This window comes from Poecilia formosa, unplaced genomic scaffold (assembly GCF_000485575.1).
Source record: "Poecilia formosa unplaced genomic scaffold, Poecilia_formosa-5.1.2 Scaffold96, whole genome shotgun sequence".
In the NCBI taxonomy this organism is placed as follows: Eukaryota; Metazoa; Chordata; class Actinopteri; order Cyprinodontiformes; family Poeciliidae; genus Poecilia; species Poecilia formosa.
The window spans coordinates 108695-131563 of record NW_006800035.1 but is presented as its reverse complement, the minus strand read 5'-3'; the positions used below and the strand labels follow the sequence as shown (position 1 = coordinate 131563).

Genomic DNA, 22869 nt, shown 5'->3' with positions numbered 1-22869 from the left:
TACTGAGTATTTAGGGAAAAAGAAAAGAGCCTGGATCACAGTGAGGCCTGGTAAGGTTAAGAGCACAACAAATTACAGCATCTCACCCTGCAAGGACAGCGAAGTGATTGCTCTCATTTCAGTGAGAATGACAAGAAACCACGTGGGGGTCTCCTGGTGAGGACAGGCAGCTCTGAGAACGTACTGGGGAATGCATTTATTGCTGGTCGTAGAACATAGGAAGCCCACCTGGGTTGAAGAGCAGCCCATTCCCATAAATGGCACATTGCCTTTTCTGTGCTGTAGCCATTAGGTTGACCAGAGCAGAGCGCAAAAAGTCTCATATTCATGTTAATTTTCTAGTGCTGAGATGCTTTATGTTGTGTTTCTTTTGCCTAACAAGAAGATTTACTGGGAGACAAAACTTCAGAAGGACATATTCACAGTTTATTTTTGCAGTCTTCACAAAGTTTCATAAGGCATAGAAATCATACTGGACTTTAGGATTGAAGTTGACGGAGGGAAAAAAAATCTGACATTCCAAGAGGCACCGCAGGGACTATTACAGATTATTTTCTGACTTTGAACTCAGGTTCTGATTTCTAAATGGCACACAATAGGGACAAAATTCTGCCGAAAAATTCCTAAAAGTTGCAGTGCTCACAACCGATCTTAAAGTAACCAAAAAAGGAAACGCATGTAAAAAAAAAAAAACATTTTGAACAAACACTTTAAATCCGAGATGTCCAAACTCTTTGTCAAGTGGGTCAAAACAAAGCATGAACTATTTTATTTAAACATACAAAATAATCAGATTTTTATGGAAGAACGAGGTCATTGATCCAAAACTTGAAACGGTTCTGACATGTTGTCCTTGTTAAATGAAAGACAAGCAGTTCACTTTTTATTTTGGTTGAAGAAAATGGAGAAAATCATTTTGTCTGTTTACAGCAGTAAAACTGAATCCAGGTCACTCTTCGTGTCAAAACACTTGCTGTATTTAACTGTTTTAATGGAGCAATTAAAATCCTATTTGGGTGCATCAAGGTTTACTTTACAGTACAAATCAATGACTAGATGTGGCTCTAGTTATGAAAACCAGAAAGATTGGAAAAGATGATGACTGTATTGCGTCTAACATTTTCTGAAGAAGATTTTAATTTAAAATGTCTAATTTTGTCCTAATTTATTGTATTTACTCTTGAATTGTGACAGCTCAAAATCAGCCCAGGGCCACAAATGATCCGCAGGCCCCACTTTGAACACCCTTTTAAATTTTACTAAATTATACCTTGTGAATTCTTAAATAAACTTCCTTTTTTTTATGAACTTCAACAAATTTTCTGAACAATATCAACGTCCAGCTTAGATGTAGGATTTCCAGAACTACTCAATGTATCACGCTCAGACAAAAACCAGGAAATAAAGATTCAACAGATATTTTAAGGTTTCTATATTGGTGCAGACACATAGAAGTAATAAAATATTCTACGACTTAAAATACATAAACAATGTGGACTGAGTAATACCTTCTGAGTATTCAGAACTTTAACTGACCCCAAAACACACATTTCACTCAAGGAACCAGACACTGTGTGTGTATGATCTGTGTTTATTTTGAGCGAAAGTAGCAGAATAAAATCCACACATTCTAAACTGCATAATGCCACGATGCTGAAGATGGAACGATTTTGCATGTAATGATTCACACGAGCATAAATCAGTACAAACTGTGTCAGGCCACAAAGTGATGGCACTTTGTAGCCTTGCATCAGAATTGCAGGTAGCTGTTTCTTCCACAACAATTTTTTTAAACAAGTCTGTAGCAACCACAGCTGCTGGTCCCTTAAAAATATTTCAACGTGTAAATTTGATGTGTTAATACGCGGGAGCTGTGATAAAAAGTGACTTATGTGGCTCACGTTTAGGGCCTCTGAGACGCCCAGGAGACCAATCTTTTCACACAACTAGACGGGATGCATTTCAGCCTACCTGAATCATTTTCTTGTCCCACTTTTTCCAGCCTATTGTTTACTGATGCGCGATTTGTTATGCCTTTCCTCTCCCCTCTTATGGGGGTTAATGTGTGCGCTTTTTCAAGCATGACTGCTCTGGCTCATAACGGGTGAAGGGGACGTAAAACGGAAAAAAGAAGAAGAAGAAGAAAAGGAAAAAAAAAATGAGATGGCTTTAGCACGGCAGTCTGATGTGAGATAGATGCTGGAGTCTATGATGAAACAGCGAGAGGGATGTGTTTTAAACACCGCCAAAAACCCAGTGAGAGGAAAATGGGAAACAAACTGTATTTGTGCCACATAACCAAACTGTTTGCAAGGTGACAAAAACAGTCAGGGTTGGAAAGAAGTAAACCTTGCAACTGGTTTTATTGTTTTCTACATTAGGACGTAAAAAAAAAGAATCCTCTGATGTTTTCCAAGTAAATACCCCTCATCTAACTGACCATGTAATTTTCTCGCACAGTTGAGGAGAAATTATGGCCAACTTGTTCATTAAAATGTGGCTGAGTGACTTTAAAAAGGATGTGGATAGAGTAGAGGGTTCAGTGAGAGCAGCAACGTGTTTAAATACACTGGAAACTGGCAATGTCGTTCACGTTTAGCGTAAACATGTATTTCCTTCATTTGTTTATGCGGCAGCTCTCAAAAGTCTCCACATCCCTGCAAAACGAACAAGTTTATGAGACAAGCAAAACAAGATCTAATTTTAAGTTCCATCCAGTCACTTTGGCAAGTTGATGTTAAAACACAGAAATTGAAAAACCACAAAGTGACACTACCGATTAAGAAATGTATAAAATGACAATAAAATCCTTACATGTTTGCGAACGAGATGCTTTTCCATTAACCATAAATTTGCGCAAATTAAAAGTACAAACATAAATGTGTTTAATGGAAATATGGCAAAAAGAAAACTCAATACTCTGGTCATACTAACATAATAACTGACAAAGCTGCAGCTTTGTCAGCTGCACGTCCATGATGTACATTTCTCATTTCATGACATCCTTAAGTTTCTCTGTCTGATAAATGTTTCTCTTCTGGAAGCAGCCATGAGAAGATGGGAAGCGCCTGGGTGTCGACCAAGGAAGGAATTATGGGAAAACCTGTGGTGAGGTTGAATTGGTCGTCTTTGGTCATTCAGATGCATGGACCCCAAATCCATTCTTCACCAACTAAGGGCAGTCCATAACGAGAAGACCTGATGGTTTTTCTCTTTGTCCTAACCATGAGTACTTCAGCTCTCTCCTCTTTCTCTCTTTCCCATCTTCGTCTTGTCAGCATCCAACAATAACGGCGTGTGCTCTTGAACTGATATTTCGGTGGAATCTGGCCGGGGTGATGTTGAGGTTGCACACTGTGAAATGCTTAAGTCTAAAGTCATTTGATAAATTTAACACGGTGTGCGCCTTGCAAGGGTTACAGCGCCTGCAACAGCCTGACGTGGATAGATCTATACTTTCGTGTTGTTTGCTGCACATATCATGTGAATTATGCAGCTGAAATCAAGAGTCAATGGTCCAAGCAACATTTTTTCAATCTGTTATTGTATGTGCAAACTGTGCCTCAGTTCTGCTCTCAGCTGTCAGGAGGAGCTCCTGGTGTAATCTTCTGTTTCTGTGTTCTGCTCATCTTGGTAGTAACAAGGGCTTTGAGTTTCTGCTGCTTTTTCTATCAACACAACGTGTTTTTATCCACATAACTGACACTCGGAAAGTATTTTCTGTTTTTTGCCATTCTCTAGAGACAGTCTCACATGAAACCCTGTATGGTTTAGCAGCTTCTCAAACAGACCGGCCCGATTGGCACCAGCAACCATGCTACTTTCAGTCACTCAGAGTTAAAGTCAGAATTCTCAGACTCCCTGATGACATCACACACAATTCTTAATATTTCCATAAAAATGACCATAACAGAAAACTGGTGATATTGTATTACTTCCATGGCAACTTGTTCCAGCTCATCTTGGTTGCGTGGTCTTCAAAAACAAACACTGACCTTAAGAACCTGCCAAGGATTCTCAATGGGATTAAGATCGGGGCCCTGTGAGGGCCACTCCAAAGTCCTTTGGTGTCCCTCCAAAGTGGGAACTGCATTATTAGGGTTGAAAGTCTCTCCCTCCCTTCTCCAAACAAAAGCAACATCCCTGTGTCCAAAGAGCTCAAGGCGCGTCTCTTCAAACCAAAGATCAGACAAAATACCATGATTCATTCTTTGGCAAACTTTGGTTGATGTTTCAGCACTGGACATTTTCTAGAACACTGACCTCGGCTCAAAATTCTCCACAATGACGAGGCCTCACAATTTTTCTTTTACTGGACATCAAGTCCAGTAGAGGCCAGCTGAGGAACAATCACCATGGTTGTGTGGTTAATTGACTTCTCAGACTTGTCTTGGAATTAATTAAAGCAGCAGAGGGCAAATAGTTTCTGCCTTGTCATTTTTTCAGCGTTCTTGTTACAGTCCAGCACGTCATTGTCATTGGAAACAATGCGAGTTTAATAGTAAAGCACATTTCAGCAACAAGGTAGTTCAAAGTGCTATAAAAACATTATAAATACATCGTATAGTTGTGAAAACCAGCAGCGGATATTACATTATGTCAAGTAACATCGATAAAATCATCAATACGCATCAAATATGTTGGTCAGCGCTCCAGTTATTACAGGTCAAAAGCAACAGGTGGGTTTTTAGTTTTGATTTAAAGGAATTCAGTGATTCAGCTGTTTTGCAGTTTCCTGGAAGTTTCTGCAAGGTATTAGATGCCTACAAGCATTGACTCACTGCTACATGATTGGCTGATTCACTATGGCCATTACAAGCAATCAGACATTTGTGCCTAAATATGTGGCCGATGAACCATAATCGATTGTCTCCACGACATTCCGTTTATTCTTCCCCTGTGGGCGTGTGGTTGGAAGGTGAACACACAACGTGTCTGGGAACTAGCTGGATGCCCACTGCACTTCGTAAAGTGGCACTTCCTTCCTCAACACACTCCAGACTATGCATTGAACTGCTGCCTGGCAACCATCTGGACAGGACCCAACAGCTTTGTGTGTGTGTGTGAGTGTGTGTGTGTGTTAGCGGGACAGCTTCAGTGTGGGACTGACACTCACGTTTGGCTCTAGCTTGCGCTAACAACAGACTCTTGATGGCCATAAATTCTCGCTGTGTACATTATTGTCAGGTACGGCTTGTGTTTGGCTATTGTGCACGTGGGTGTGCGCCATGCTGGTGTGTCTGAATTCAACAGCACTCTTGTTAGGAAATTCCACGCCACATTATTGGGTAGTCTTGGTGATGGCGTGGCTTCATTCCCAGACTGGATCCCGAGGGATTAATATAAAATACAAAACTCCCAAAAAAATACCCCCCAAAAAATCAGTCACCTGTTCGCTAACTAGAGTGACGTTTTTAACTATCTGAAGCTGAGAAATTAGGACTATCACAAGGCTAACAATTTGCTTTAGATAATTCCTGGGGCCTTTTCACTGTCTTGGCTGGGACAAACATATTCATCAAGATCCAAATTCGAAATTCCTTTCCCTTTCTTTTAATCAAATCCTTCCAATTTAGAAAGGATTCCAGAGCAAAGGGTTGGGAGAGGCAGGGGGCTGTGGAGGAGGGATGGGTGGATGAAGTTCCAGCAGATGCCTTGGTGATGGCAAAGGAAGCTGCAGCACCAAAGCAGAGGGTGATACATCACAACCATCCTCGCAGGGAGGCGGTGGTGAGGCACAAGTAAACGCTCCTAAATCATCATCCTGGGACAGATGGGGGCAGGGGGGAGGGGCCTGTCACATGACTCCCCCATACCCTACTCCTCCTCCTCCTCCTCCCGCCTCCTCTCTTCCATCAAAACAAACTATCAACGGTCAGGGCAAGGGGACAAATGTGACAGCAGACCGACAACTTGTAAAGGAGCTCCTGTCTTTGTTTGAATGATTGCAAAAACTCAGACATACGGTGGACTATTAGGAGATTGGTAACATTTTTTTCATCTGGCCATTTTATATTTATGTTTTTAATCAACAGGTAACAAACACTTCCAGCATCAAGTATTCAGCCTCTTTTTTGTGTGTTTTATCACTCTACAAGCCACAAAAGTGATGATTTATGACAGACCAACACAAAGTGAAGTGGGGTATAACTTTGAATTGGAAGCAAAGTTATTATTCCTTGTGAACAATAATCTGAAAAGTCTGCCATGCTTTACTTCCCCAAAGCAGTACCTATTAAAAACTGATTTTGTGCCAAATAAAATTTCAATTTTATTTTGGGGTTCATTTCTCCAAGCTTTGTGGGACTTCTTCTTGCATTATTTTATGCTAAAGTTCATCAAACTGAGTCAGCTTGGATGGAGAGTATCTTATTTTAGAGTCTTGCCACAGGTTCTCAATTGCTTTAGGTCTGGACTTTGACTGGGCCATCTGACTTTAATCTAAGCCAGTCCATTGTAGTTCCGCCTGTGTGTTTAGAATCAGGGTGATGCTGAGAAGAAAATGAACCCCCATAGCATGCTACTGCCACCACCATGTTTGACAGATGGGACCCAACAAGAGAACAACAGAGCACAAACCATTTTGCATGATGGCCCAAAAAAAAAAAAAAAAAAGTTGGGCCATACTCTTTTTATTTGGATTTATCACAGTAAAGTAAGGCAGACTTGATTTTTCTGTCACATCTCAGTTCTGCTCTACTTTGTTGTTGGTCTGTCACAAAACAACAACAACAAAAAATCCTATAACAACCAGTTTGTTGTTGCGATATGGAAAATTGTGAAAAGTGAGTACTTTTGCAACTTCCAACACGAGGCTTTGATTTCCAGCTCTCAGCTTTGGGAGTGATGTTATTTCGGGCTGCATGGCTGCTGATAAACCGTTAGCAGGAAGGAGAATCGCATAAATAAATGCATGGCCCTCCTTGCTGCATGGGAGGTCTTTAGCATCGTGTTCTTGCACTCCCACTGATATTTAACATATGTACTTTACACTTTTAAATCACTCTGCAGCAGGAAGCCACGTAGACATCTGGAAGAGAAAACAAAAAGCAGCAAAAAAACTCTTCTTCTAGGTGAGCTCTGAAAATAAAAGCACATTTTGAAGTCTCTTCCAAAATAAGCCAGAGAACAACAGAGCACAGAAACAAGATTTTTGCTGCTCTTTTTAAATGCATGAAAGGGAGAGGAAAACAGACTGCACCCCTTGATAATAAAGAGCAAGTTTATGCTAAAATGAAAAAAGAAGCTCCCTACCCCCCTCCTCTCTTACGACCTTCTATCTGCTAACACGCACACACAAGCACACACACTCTCCTCCCTTAGCCTATATAAGCAGACAGCAGCTGAGCTGGCCCCCTCCGCCCTGCATTCTCTTCCTTCACTAAACATACAAAAGCTACGTGTGCAGCTTTTAACCACGCCAGAACATTTCTACTGGTTTCTCGGTGCAACTTTTAGGCAAAACGAAAAGATGAGCCGTTTTGTTACTGACAGAGTGAGCGGTGCACGCAGCAAAGCTCTGCAATGTGGAGAGAAAAGGCTGAGCTGAGCAAAGCTGCTGCCTCCCATCCCCCACATTCACATAGCAAAGTTCTACTGCTTTTGCAAGCGGCGGTGCTGCCTTCACGTGCTCCACCGGAGGCTCGGTTTTTGCAGCATTTAGGTGCTCTTGGAGATGAAACGGTCAGCAGCGCGGCTGCAGTTTTCGATGTTCAAAAGTAATTAAAAAAAAACAAAAAAAAACAAAAAAACAAATAGCACGCGGAGCAATGTGAAATAAGTCACTGAAATCTAAAATAAAACTTGCATCGTAGGCATTTTGGTTTTGTTTCTGTTCAAGTCACACCTTCAAACACTCAGGCTGCTTTTGCTGACAGATGCAAACTAAACATCCCATTTATGAACGCTTATTTGAAATGATCAGAAATTGCAGTTCCCTAAATGATGACTAAATATAAAAGTGGTGAACATGATACTCCCCAAAAAGATCTCTGGCTCTGGCCGACGTGCTTTTTAAAGCTTAATTATCAACATTTTAAGCCAATAAAGCTGCAGTATATGACTTTCATAAAAAATGTTTTTGCATATTTGTTAAAACTGTCACCATGTCCTGACAGTACTATATGATAATCTGTGAAAAGACCGATATCCTGTACTTCCGCCCAGTGCTGCTATTGCTGTCTGAAGAGATGCACCGCTCCTGGTCAAAAACAACCAATCAGAACCAGGAGGAGGGGCTTAGTGCTGTCAATCACATCGTCAAAATGCTGCTAAATGTGCTGATGGCAGAGAAACAACTCACTATTATAGGAAAACCGTTTATTCAGATAATCTGATTGGTTGTTTCTAGTTAGCACTGAAAGCACTGGCAGAAGGCGAAGGATACCATACTGTCACAACACGGTGACAGTATGGTATGTGTCAACAATTATGTGAAAAAATATTTTTTACACATTTGCAGTTTCAACACTAATACCTCAAAATTGTTTCACTTAGAATAACTTTTCTGGTTGTGTCTTTTGTGCTTTTTTTTATAGTAAGTAGTAAATAGATCCAAGGCTTCAAAGCTATGACAGATGACAAATGAAGCAAAGTGACACTGCATAGCTTGCTACATACAGCTCAGCAGTCTTCTGTGAAGATCTATCCAGGCATTCCCAGGTTACATGGGAACGCTTTATTGTCTAAAATGGGTCAATAATTTCAAAAACACCCACATCCACACAGGACCGTTTCTAGAAATGTTTTCACCCACACACGGAAACACCAAGAGTGGAGAACGAACCAAGAAGTGCTACTGTTACTCCTCCAGACCTGTAAGTGGCGCCAAACAAGGTATTTGACATTGTAGCCACAAGGTTAGTGGTAAACGCAACAAGAAAACAAGAATGTTGAACAGCAAAGCGTGAGTGGTGACTTTTGTGTAGAGTGACAACGAAGTCGAGCCTCTTCTCTTCTCATGTCGTCATTGTCATTGTTATGTATGATGCGTACGATGCTTTTGAGTTTATAGGTCAGGCTAGACCTCGAGCTAATAGATTCCACAAGAACCAAAAAAATTTGTTGACTTGTTTGACACGGTGATAACTAATGAAGGTCAGTTCTAGCCAGAAACTTTCCTGAGAAATCCATGCCAGCAGGAAGCTGGGGACGACAACATTACGGCTTTTCTGCAAAACCCACAATCAATTTATGAGCAATAAATATGTGATACTACACATCAGAGAAGAGTAATGCAATTCTTTCTTTCCAGCCCAAGAGAGGACATCACATGCATAGACCCTAAGAAGAAAGAAAGAAATTATCTTAATGGCCGCTAGCATACCAGACTCACCCCTCATCTATTTCTACCATTTTGCGATATTTCCAAATTCCAAACAGCTCACAGAAATGTAATCTGATAAACCTTTAAACCACCATGCTGGTTGTTTGAATATAAATTTGTGGTTATTTACCATGAGAATAATGTATGTAAAAGACAATAATATGCAAATGTGACAGTTTAACTTTAAGGCAGGTCTATAAAAAAGTTGTCTAAGCTGTGAGTTTTGCTTTGATTTTGACCCATTTCAGATTACCTGTTAGCTTACCAGACAAGTCAGAGCTTTCATCTTCCTGTCCAGGAATTGTTTTGACTGGTGTGTGTGAATTCTTAGAGATATGTAGGTATAACATAACCTAACCCTGAATTTAACCAATCCGTTTTTCTTTTTAGCTTGTATTGTTTTTTAATTGTGGTAACAATCATCCTTCACTGGACGTTGTTTAGCGTAAGAGTTAGCGTGACTCCTTCATCAGAATTTTCTGAGTTTCAAAACGTGGTTCACATGTGCTGGGTGAGATTTTGTTCACGTTATTAGGCCTCTTGTGTATTCTTTGACTAGCTTTTCGAATGTTTAGTCTGTTTGTCTATTGTGTATTTCTTGTTGTCCACTGTTTCTTTAATATGGGTAAGAATTCTGTGTACCATTTGGGAAATCTCATTCTATGCCCCATTTATCTTAGAGGTCAGTCTTCTAATGTAATTCTTGGAGAACCAGTGGGGCTTGCTCACAGGCCAGGTCAACTATTGTTGACAAGTTTTTATTTTTTATATATTTCAGACACCAAATAATCACACGTCTTACTAGGACATGCGTGCCTTTAAATGGAGTTTAACTGGCATGTCTTTTTTCTTTCTCAGTCTAAAATAAATTGTATTCTATGTCGCAGATCAAGCTATTTAGAAAATACCGACAGCACATGAAGTACGCATGAGGGCTGCTGCTAGGAGAGCGCGAGGCAGGCAGGCAGAGAACATGAAGAAAAGGGGGTGGGGAGGGAGAGACTGCTGAAGAGCTTTAGAATCCTTTTCTGTATCAACCATACAGAGCGAATTTATGCTTCCTCCAAATCTCCTCTCACTCTCACGCGTGCAGAGGGGAGATTTGAGTCTCAGCAAACATTGTGTTGCGCGTTATATTTTGGTGACCCATACACTGTCACTTTTCCACCAGCGCTGTTTCTCTTTTTCTGTCTTCACTTCCTGCTCTATTACTGGCTCGGTACATCCCCCATCCTTCTTTCTGCTCTCTCTCACTCTCTCTCTCGCTCTCTTTTTCTCTCTCTATCACTCTCTCTCACACACACACACACACACACACACATTTCGCAGGCACACACAGGTTGTAATTTCATGCTTTCCTCCACTTTCCTGCGCTGTGCTCACTCCTCTCATTTGCAGCTGCAGACACATGGAGGCAGTCATTTCCACCCATTAGCCCACTCTCATAGAAGATGACACTGTAACCTATTTTGTTTCACTCTTTTCACCACCTAATAAGATAAGATAGTAAGAATCCTGGATGCTCAGTGATTAGATGAATGTAGGCCAGAACACAATCAGCTTCTTTTTTTATTCACTCGAAAGGAGCACATATGGTTAACTTTAAGGCAGGATGGCAAAGAAAAAGACATTTAAATTTGTGATTAGCATAAAACTAATATGAAAAAAAAGCCTTGCTGTTTATAAAACCATTAGTAAGTTTTACATACCAATCATGTGTGTCATGTTTATTTTTTGGGCTTCAGTGATACATATGAAATATTATATTTTTTTTCCCAGGGTGATAAAGATTGGTTGCACAACATTCAACTTAGATGAGTTTTTAAAAAGTATGATTTGGATATATGGCCGCTATTCTTAGCAGAACTAGCAGAATTAATTTAAATCAGGCAGTTCCTGGTGAAGAGCGTCCTTTTATGTCAGGCTTTGGTTGGTCCATTTTGAACACATATCTAGAAGTTTCATTTTAGCCTGCTTTATCTGTCCCAAAACAAGATTCAGTGTGGCTCAAAGTGAATCTTGTTCAGTAGGAATCATACTGAAATGTATGGTTCAGTTACACATTTCAACCACCTAGATGTTTATTTCAGACCAAGTTGAAGAATTATGAAGTAATCCTAATTTCTTTAGTGAACTCCCTTTGTGCAGTTAAGCCCCACAGCATGAAACCACCACTACCATGCTTGACAGTTTCTACCATCGCAGTTGCTGAATTTTGGTGACAAATTTGAAGATTAGGACTCTTCCTTTTTACGATGGATACGATACCACCACCAGCATGTTTGACAGTTGGTACACTGATCCTTAGTTTGGCCAATGCAAAGCCTCGCCTTGACTCCTCCAAGCATTTTTCTCGTGATTGTACCAAAAATTGCTGAACTTATCTTGGAAGGTTTTTCGAGGACCACGAGATTTCCCCATGTATGCATCTCTATTTTTCTTTCTCAGGTCATCTCTGCGTTCTTTGGAATTTGCCATTATTCTGAATTGTCTCCAGTCTAAGTAGTGCTTTCAAACTAATTACTTTTGTGCTGGAGAAGAGAAACTGCCAGCTGCAGTAAATCATCAACACTAACAAAATGATGATATGCCTACAAGTTGCCAAGTTAAAAGAAAATCTGGAACTATTTGTCCAAGTCCATTCGGAAAGCATTCACAGCGCTTCCCCTTTTTCTATGTCTCTACGTTATAGCCTTATTCCAAACTGTATTACATGAATCTCTTTCTTCAAATTTCTACACGCAACTTTATGACAATGTGGGAACTTTTTTTTTGTGCTTTCCAAATTTACAAAACCAATAAATCACATTTACATGAGTATTCATAGCCTTTGCTTAAAACTTTGTTGATTCATTTTTGTTGAGTTGTTCAGAACATGCTAGTTAGAATTCATACTAAATTTACAAATCCAGCTTCAGATTAACTGGCCTATTAACTTTGTTTTTTTAACATCTAATATTTAATGTGATTTTTTTTAAATGAAAATTACTCAATGTTGATTAACTTTTTCACGAAGGGAACACTTTCCTGAACCGTTTCAGTGAGCCTTCTGCCTCCTGTTTGCTCTATAACAGTGTAAACACGGAAGCCAGCTCGATCCAGATCCAGATCTCGCTCTGTGCTCCACTCCGGGTTTTAGTTTTCTCGCGACAGGTCAGTAAGATGGCTGTGTCTCGCGGAGCCTCGTGCTGGTCTGGTTGATTTCTAGCTCGCGCTCTCGTTCTGTAACAGACCCCCCCACCCCCCTCCAACACACACGCACGCACAGAAAGGCACAGTGACTGGTGTCGGTGAAATTCATTTCCCTGGCTCTGTATTTATACATTCTTTCTTTCACAAACTTTACCCTCTGTGTTTGAAGTTCAAACGCGGTCGCTGTGGATTACCGGACACCGGTGCGACCGGAGGAACAAGGGGGGAATGAACCGGGACGACGGGTATGTTGTTACAAATGTAATTTTATTATTATCCAATGCTTCTTCGGAGTTTAACTGCGAGCGAGTCGCCGTGCTGAAAGAGAGGTAAAGAAAGAGTGGAGGCGAGAGAGAGGGGGATATCATGGCCGCTCAGGTCGCCAGCGTCGCTGCTCTCAACACTAGCCCGCCATCCGAACTCAAAAAGCCGGACCGGGACCCACAGGACGAGTCGGTACCGGGCGAGAAGCAGCATGAAAACAAGGACACGGGACCTGACGCGGGATCTCCGGTTCAGAAGGAGCTGCAGGACGGGAGCGATGATGGGAACACTGGGGGAGGAGGGGATCCTGACATGAAGAACGGCAACGGGAATCTACCCAGGGTAAATAATAACAGCAGCAATCAGAATGATACAGGCGGGCCCGAAGGAAATAACCTGCCCGGGATGGGCCACCACCACCCCGGACCCTTTCCTCCACCTCCTTACGGCTACAACCAGCCCTACAGCCGGGGCCCTTTTCCTCAACATGGCGGACAACAAAGCCCTGGCATGGCAGCTGTATCGGGGCCGGGCATGATGGACCCTTACCCCGCTAACTCACACGAACACGGCTACCACAACAACTACAACAGCTACACCCCGTTCCAAAACAGGACTTCCTACCAGGGCCAGGGATACGGGCCCATGAGCTCCCCGCGGAACAACCAGCCTCCGGCGGCTGGGGGGCAGCCAGGCAAGCAGCAGCAGCAGCCAGCAGGAGGAACCACCGCTATGGCTGCCTCCTACAACAACCAGAGGTACAACATGGGGAACCAGCAGCCTACATCCACGCCAACTTTGAACCAGCTCCTGACATCCCCCAGCTCCGCCAGGAGCTACTCCAACTACCCCCAAGGAGACTACAACAATCAAGAAGGGGCCAACAAGGGAGTAGGAGATATGAGCAGCAGTCAGTTTGGTGGGGTCCATCCGGGTTGGCAACAAAGGACCCACCACCCCTCTCCCATGAGCCCGGGAAACACTGGACAACCAGGCAGCAGGAACCAGGTAAACCCCACCTGCCGCTCTCGCCTCACTTTGACAGGGCAAGTGGTTGAGAAGAGGCAACGTTGAGCTGCATTTTGCATTGGATCAGCCATTGTCTGTAAAGCAAGAGCTCTATAAAATGGCTGCCTCTCTGTTGCTCTCTACACCAGCCCTGCAATGGTTGTTTAAAGGGAGAATCGTGGTGCATATTCCGCGAAAGTCAACGCGGGGTTGTGTGCTCGGTGCGGGGCAGGAGTTTGACTAAGTAGATCAAGAGTTAGCGAGGAGAACTTGTGTGTATTACTGTGTGTGTGTGTGTGCGTGTGAATAGAGGAAGGGATGAGGTGATCTTCCCTCTCAAATCTCCTCTAGCTTTCTGTGTTGACATCAGTGCAGCTCCTGCTGTTTTTTCTTTTTTCTTTTTTTACTGTCAGGATATGCGGTCACACCGCTTGTCTATGATCCTGAGCTCCCCTTTGGAGGGTGTGGAGGGGGGCAGGGGGTAAATAAAGTTGTCTCCGCGGCTGTCAGGGCTACAAACAGGATGCAAATGACAGCGATGACCGTTAAAAAACATTTGCATAATTACACGGGGGGAGAAAAAAATAGATCTAAAAAAAAGAGAAAGAAAACCGTTTCTTTTTCAACTAAATCCGTGCGCACTCGGATCAAAATTGCGATCGGTGACCCTAATGACTCATCCCGACCGGGGACGCGGCTCGGTCGGACTCGGTTCGGTCGGACTCGGTTCGGCTTCTCCCCGCCGCCTTTCACGTGGCCTCGCTCGCTTTCGAGTTGGCAAAGTGCAGATTGCCTTTGCTTTGGGATTTGAATTATGGAGGTAAAAATCCTGCTGTCAGAGCCAGGAGACAGTTGGTCTTGAGTTGACATGCGAGCTGAGATCTGATTGGCTCCCTGCTCCTCCGCTCTTGGCCATTTATAATTGCCTGTAATGGAAGGGCTGCAGAAAACAGCACCCCCTCCAACCCTCCTCTCTGCCCTGGTAATGTGTTCCTCCACATTCGTTGGGTCTCATTTGGTGTCTTTTTAGTATCATTTAAACAATATTAAGCCCCCCTTTTATTTTTTTACAACATTAATTGCATATCATATTTATTTAAAAATCTAATGTGGTCGCTAATATTGCCTGCTGTATAAACACTAGAAACGGTAGAAATTGATATGGTTCTATTCATTTTCGAGCACAATTTTGCCCACTTCCTCCCACTGCAGTAATTTGCATGCTGACTGTAGTGTTGAGTCTTGTATTATTTTTGTTTATATTCATGTGTTTAGCTGAACCCTCCCTCTCTCTGCTTCTCTTAGTCATTTCTATCATTTTCAGTGCACTAGGAGTTTCTTGTTTTGTCTGTTTTTTTTGTGTGTGTGTGTGTGTGTGTGTGTGTTTTGTTTTTTTTGCCCCTCCAAGTCCACCGACTCCAGCTCAGCAGATTGGGTAGGTGTGGTCACGTAACCACCGTTTGCAGCGTCGCTCTCCACTGTTTCCAGATCAGGTGTGCAGAAGGAGGCCCACAAGCTCGAATGTCTTCTCCTCCGCCATGTGACACTCGGACTGGCAGCGGTTCTGTTTACAAGCAAACCCCGAGGTGTCAGCCAAGTGTCACAGCTTTCTTTTTCCTTTCTTTCTTTTTTTTAACTGTAGGGTTTTCAATTGCCTAATTTACTTCCACTGGCAGGGTTTCCACGTCCCCAGTGATTACCTGCACCTTGGCGTGTCTGTGTGGTGTTTTTACTCCACCTCATGTGTCATGGGCCAGTTCACCGTGCTCTGTATAATGTTTAGTTTTTATGTTAGAATATCTGGAGTAAAATTGATGGGGGATTCTGTTCCATTAGGTTATCCTTATATTTACGTCAAAGGCCCTTCTACTCCTTATCCTATTCAACATTTTGTCATGTCACAGCTAGAAACATTAATATATGTTTTGTAATAGAATAAAGTGATGCATACTTCCAAGATCTTTTACAAAAACTAAACAAATCTGAACAGTGTGGCATGCTTTTGAATTCAAAGCTGAATAGAATTACCCTTTATTTGAAGCAAGTGTGTTGGGTTATGTCTCTACCAGCTTTGCACATCTAGAAGCGGACGTTTTTCCTCGTTCTTTGTAACATGACTTGATTGGATTTAGGTCTGTACTTTGTTTAGGCAATATTTTAGTATATGTTCAGATGTCGTGCCAGTGAGAGAAATGGCTTGTGTTTTTTTTTGTTTTTTTTTTTACAAATAATAGAGAAATCCAAGTACTGCTAAAATTTGATGCCACTTCATTTATTTTTTGCATTTAGTTTAGGTTATTAGTTTATAACAGGGATAACGTGTAAAACACATTAATTAAAGATACCTTGCACCTGATTTAGCTTCAAACAGTTTGTGTCTCTTGACCCATAGCGGATAGGTTAATAAAGCCGTCTATCATAAAACATAAATTGTATAATCCCATATATCCTATTATACAATCACTGTACAAAGTCATAAAATTACAATATATATAGTACTAAATGCCAAACATCTGCTCTGTAATCACTAGTGCCAAAGTTAGTTGTTATTTTTCTATTGGTTTTCTAACTCTTATGAGAGAAGTCCTTAAGATGCGTATAAAGTTTAAGACTTTCATGAAAAAGGAAGTTGGACTCAGAGGTTTTTGTGTTGTTTCTTTCAGTGGTTCTTGGTGCAGTGCCACCACAGGCAAGGAGGAGAACAGGTTTTTCATGCAGCACTGTGTCATACAGTGCTGCATGAAAGAGAGCCACACCAGCTAAAAATGGAACAAATGTTTCAAGTTTGGTTCCCAATTGAATCAAGTATACATATCTCCTTCCTGGTGTTTGTATTCCCATTAAGCCAGTGCCTCTGTCTTCTTGTGCCCACAACATGAAGCTTCCACCAGCGTATTTCACAGTTGGAGTCATGTCTTTAAGGTGTCAGTTGTCTTCTAAGCACAGTGTGTTGCATCACAAACAGGAAGATTTGGTCTCAAATGACCAGAACATCTTCCTCCATGTTTATTTGGGTTAGGTGGACAGCCATGTCTTGGTACATTAGCAACTCCACCAGACTCATCCTATCTCCAGGTGATTTATTGAACAGAGTTCTGAGGGATGTCCAAAGTGTAGGCCAACCCAACTTTCCAGAACTTTCTCAGTTATAATGCCAATGAGACTAGTCCAGTACAAAAACCTAGCTGTCTACTTTGTTGTACTTAATTTCTAACAATGTAGATGAGGGATTTTTACCGCTTTCCTGAATCACAACAAGGTAAATAGCCTCCACTTACAGTACTGTGCTGCCCTTTTGCATTGCCGGTTAAATGGCTGTAAAGGCATTCAGCTCACAATAATTTAAAGCAGATATGCAAATACTTGGGCTGTGTTCTTGCCAGAAGCGATGACAAACGCTACACTGCGTAATGATTTATTGATTTCCTGGATTGATCAGTCACAAAAGTTTTAAGCATTTTAAATGATGTCTTTTGTTCATCATTCAAATCAGTTTATCTATAAAGTATCAAACGTTTTCCAGATCACTGTTTAATGACCAAGACAAAGCAGTGGGCATTTCCCCAAAAATCATCTCTGTAGTTTACAGTTGCGTATTTGCATTTATAACTTTAACTTTGGGAAATGGATTCAGTTTGGAATTATAGTCGAATCAATTTTTTTTTTCCAGTTCCTTTTGCAACTTTATGTTGACAAAAATGTATCAGAGGTCAAGTTTTTGGCTCTTGTATTTCTGTTTGTTTTCACCAACGGTCGCGTCATTATGTTTGTACCGAGAGCAATCGATTCAGCTACACTTGGTTTTCTCTGGTTTTACCAGGCTGGAGTCCTCCACTAATGATTGTGTGTGAGCTGAACTTGTGCTAATTGACGAACAAGGTTGTAAATCAGAAAGAGCTGAAATATAAATAAGCATATTTCATTCAGAAGTATGGTGGTGGCTTCAGATTTTTGCCATTTTGATAAAAGTATTGAGGCTGTGTATAGTTTAATTTAAGGGCACTTTTCCAAACTCCTAGTGGCCACTTCCAGTTAAGTCAAGAAAAAAGAAATTGCATTTAGACAACTGAATGAAAACTCAGATGACATTGGAAGCGATGTAGTGTGCATGTAGTATTTTCCAACTGTTTTGAGTTTGCCATTACATGGACATAATTCGCATTGTCTGTAGCAAGTTTCGCTCTGGAGTCCTTTGTCAAACGTTTTCATTTTTGTCTACCCAAAACGGTATTGCAGTGTAAATGAGCGACCAAAACATCGTTACAGTGTAATCAAGATGCCAAAATGCCATTGTGTGCAACATGAGGCTAAAACATTATTACAGTGTAAAGGAGGGGCTAAAACTTTATCATGTAAACTGGATGCCAAAATCCATTTACCGTGTAAATGGGTCCAAAACGTCTTTACCAAAATAAGAGACCAAAACTCAAAAAAAACTTTTGCTTTTGGCCATCCACCAAAAGGTGCCATTGTGGAAACAGAACCCTAGATACATCCCTGCTCCAACACTGATGGTGGCTCTCAAGGACTGGAGTTAAAGACTTTTCCTTTGCAGTGTCTAAACGTTATTGAAGGGGAGGAAAAGAAAGCATCAACTATGTGTGTGGATTGTTGTTTCGTCCTCTTTGTGTGTGTAAGATAGACTGGTGATGTATGCAGGGTGTGTACTCTGCCTCTTGCCCAGTGACTGCTAGAAATGGGGACCAGCCCCCAACATTGGAAGGGTAAATGATTATAGATGATGGATGTCATGAACAAAAACTGGAAATCTTTTATTAATTCAGCAAATTTGGAGGATTACCATCCAGTACTCTGCGTGAATAAAGCTTAGTTTGTAACCAGTGGGACAATTACACTTGTGGTACTGACATTTGAAGACCAAATGAAAAACTCATTGTTGCCTCTAACTTCTCTGAAGGAATTGTTTCAGAAATATGGGCCCATAGAGTCAGCTGAAAGAAGACCGATACACTTTTCTATTGCTCTCAAGAACCTAAAATTTGATTGTTTGGAAGTACTTCTGGTTGCGAATGACAGACACTCGTAGTAATCTAGAATTTATTGTGTTATATCATGATATTACTGTATTTTCTTTTTACCAGAGGCTAGCATTAGCACTGTTACCATAACAACAAATTTTGCTGTACGATAAATTGCCCCAGAAGTTATTGTGATAACAGATAATATTGTTGTTTTGAGACCATTTTCAATGGCTTCATAATGCAAAGGCACATTCTTAAAGATCAATAAACTATAAGTTCTAATGAACATTTAACACTGGAACTGGAAGACATTCGAAATATCCAAAATAAACAAACAAAACAACAGGAACAACAAATCAAATGAATGACGAAGTCTGTAAACAACAGGCTAGTTGAGACCAAAACATCACAGTGACGACTTGGTCATCCAGCTTTGGTAAAACGAGAGCAAAAAGAGAAGTGATTGAGAATGTTTTAAATGATCATGCGATTAATTGATTTATTGTTTATTGCAACACTCCTGGCTAGCATAACGTGAGAACCTCGTAGCGGTCAATGCCTACTCTGTTAACTCTGTATGATGTCAAGCAGTAAAATCCAGTGTGAGACTCTGGAGTTGCAATGTAAGTTTTTCACATGCGCTAACTACCTTTCAAACACTTCTTGCTTAGATATTCTAGGACACACTCATATTGTATGGGTGACAGAAGCGTAGGATGGTAATTTCACTATTTGAGCCTGTTAAGCTTACTAAAAGGTGGCAGAGGCTGAAATTTAGACGAAGGCAAAAAGGCAGTGTCAATCTCTAGTTTCCCACAGTAACTGTAGATTTGAGTGTTTTCCTACACATCTGAACTGCAGGTGGGGAAGGACGCATTATCTTCACAGCTATGATCTTAAACAGTGTTTAAAAACAAACAAAAAAAAAGCTAGTAGAGATGCTGCACAAACTACATCTGGATGTGGGCAGTGCTTCATACCATCCTTTTGTTAGACATAGTGGCTTCAGTTTAAGTGGCGGCTTGTTTTATTTCGACTACAAGTAAGTGCTCCTGGTTGCATTGTGTGCTTTATTAAATGCTTAAGCTTCTCATTCATCAGCATGATTGGCCTTTTAATTGCTGCAGATGTATCTCCTGTAATAATCCCACAGAGGATGTTTTTATTGTGCCTCTCACCTGCCTTGGGCCACGCAATCGATGGATTAATGTGTTAATTGAGTGGCTGCGGAGGGGCTAATATTGTGGGTTTTCATCATGACGGGCACATAAGCGGGTTCCTGACAGACGGCGGTTGTGAGGGTTGTTTAGGATGGTGGTACGCCAGGTGGTTCCCCCAGCCCGACACACGGCGGAGAGTGAGCCGCCCCAGGGATGCCCCATCCCACATCGAGCATGAACTGAAGCAGCGGTGTACCTGTCAAAGAAATCCCTGCGGTTGAGGATATGAAGGGAAACGGTGAACTCCCTTGGTTCATATGCAACCAAGAGAGGAGTTCTACCACAAAGTGGTTGATTAAGCTTGCAGAAAAACATGTAATGGCAGCTTCATGTGGTTAAATTTGGTTTACCTGATTACAGACCAGGCTCTGGTTTGTCATTTTTAGGGTGCATTCACACCAGATATGTTTAGTCAACTTTAATTGAACTCTGATTAGTTTGTCTGGAAAGTCCAGTTCGTTTGGGAAGACATGAATGAGCAATCAAACTGTGGTCCGTCTGAAAACCTTCGTCTGGGTTCGGATGAAGTGAACTCTGGTGTGGTTCAAATGTACGTGTGAACACCAAGCGGACCGGATACCGCTCCAAAAGCAGGAAACGGACGGTAGTGCAGGGCACTCTGGGTAAATACAACCAAATGAAACATGTTAGTTTAGAACTAGCATGAGAAATAGCTTGTGGTCTTTTGCCAAAGAGAAATCCTACAACCACTAAAATCTGTTTTTGTTTCCATTTTATGAAGAAGGAAGTTGCTCTCAAGTCTTCTTCAGAGGTTTATTTGCTGTTTTCTTCAGTGGTTCTTGGTGCAGCGCCACCACAGGTGAGGGAGGGGAACATATTTTTCCAAAGAGTTTGGTTCATTTGACACAGTGCAGTAAGAAAGAAAAACACAGCAGCTGAAAATGGAAGAAATGTTGAAACCAGTTGTGAAAATAGCCTTAAAATGCTAACAGTTCATTAATTGCTAAATAAATTAATTGATAAAAATAACACTTCTGTGCATGTATATGATCAGTATTTGTAGATCTTCCTGTGGAACGTAACTGCAAATTATTCTCTGAAAATCTGCAGATTCACAGTTTTATTTTATATAAAGAATAAAATATTTTAAAGAAAATTCAGCTTGGGAAGCTGAAATACTCTGTATGGTGGAGAGCAGATGCTCTAGTGACCGAATTACTAGACACGATATTGGCTGACGTTTCCAAAGCAGCCAATCCAGGCGCAGTCGTTTTCCTTGGCGCTGACTGGCTGACTCCTCAGAGCGAAGAGAAGATGTTAGCTTCTGTGCTGGTGCTAAGCTGTTTTCTTCTGTGCGTATTAATGTATAGTTAATTAGTGTCTGAACCGTTAAAATAGGCAGTTCTTCATGTTATGGGGGAATCTATGAAGATATGATCAGAGATCATATCTTCACAGAAACACAGAGGTTTTAGGTAAAGTTTCTGACGGTGAACCTGAAGAGAAGATTTTGGATTCAGCTAATTATTGCTGTATCCCTTTTCTTAGGAAATGTATTGATTGATAAATTAACCAAAGAAATAATTTGAAAAGCTCTATGGAAAATTTTCCTTTTCATTTTTGCTTAATTCTCTTGGCCTAAAAACCAGTTTAGGAGATCAGTTTGTATCCAAGGTCATTGTTTTCTAAGAACTCACTCTGACTTTTAATATTAAAGTGACACTGATCAAATGATGGTGGTGTTTCTTTGTTCTCCGGTTCTATCAAGCTTTGATCAGCAAATGCATAATCTCGTTGCTTCTTTAAGAATAATTAACTGTTCTGAATATTTATTTCTGGCTTCCCTTGCCTTGAGTAGTTATTAATTATTCACATTTCAAGGTGAAGTCAAAGTTTTATGGAGAAAAAATAGTGTATAGCAGGACTTTTTGATCAGTTTTTTTGAAAAGATATAGAAATTGAAAACCGACTTTTATCATTTTATGTTGGTGGTTTGTGTTAACAGGATTAGCGATGTTAGCATTAGAAGTACAGCAAAGTTCCCCCCAGGAAACCTGCTAAGGCTAAGGGTGCTGCTGCATTTTGTGTTAAAAATATTAAAAGTTGGCCGGAAATAAATAATAATAATAATTTAATTCAATAATAAAATTATTGAATTAAAATTGAAAATTGCCTATATCCGTCAAGCTGTAAACATACCAGCAACCTCTGACGCATTTTGTTTCAGTTTTAGTAAATATGACATAAAGTTCCAACCACATAGTTAGATGGAATAACTGTCAAATAAATGAATTGGATCATGTTATAGATTTTTGCTTTAAATGTCTGTATTTTCAGAAGCATGAATCTCCTGTCATGCTTCCATATATTTATTCTAGTAATTGACAAACATTTTCTACAGTATTGTCTCTTTAATGTGCAAAATGATATACGGGCTTAGTAGGAAAACCTAAATAATCTATTCTGCTACTGCAGGTTCAGTTGTCCTGACAACCAGAACAGCATTTTTCCAAATAATCTGTGTCCAGCGAATGCACCACGAAGTTCCAGCAAAACACAAAGAGTTCAGATGTGAAAGAGTTAAAAAGGGGGAAGGTAACTTTCGACTTTTAAGTCTTCACTGCTGAGTAATGATTCTCCACAGGCCACATGGACAGCACGCTGCCTCCTGGCAACTGTGTGTGTGTGTATGTATGTGTGTGAGATACTAGGGTAGTGTTTGCGGAAGAGGGAGAAATGGTGTCAGTGATACCCAGGGGAGGGAGGAGGGACGGGGGGCGTTTTGTGAATGATCTTCGTCTGCCCCTGACAGCTGTGTGTATTTGTGTATAAAGTACGACAGTTACTTTGTGGTGTGTGTGTGTGTGTGTGTGTGTGTGTGTGTGTGTGTGTGTGTGTGTGTGTGTGTGTGTGTGTG

General features: G+C 41.0%; 1 protein-coding gene across 1 annotated transcript in view; it reads left to right on the top strand.

Annotated features, from left to right (window-relative positions):
- The first annotated feature begins 12549 nt into the window (after positions 1-12549).
- The window catches only part of arid1ab (AT-rich interactive domain 1Ab), an 80116-nt gene continuing 69796 nt past the window's right edge, over positions 12550-22869 (top strand). Inside the window, exon 1 of the mRNA XM_007558380.2 lies at positions 12550-13789. Coding sequence (XP_007558442.1) covers positions 12884-13789 — 906 coding nt within the window. The 5' untranslated portion in view covers positions 12550-12883. The remainder of the gene's footprint in view (positions 13790-22869) is intronic.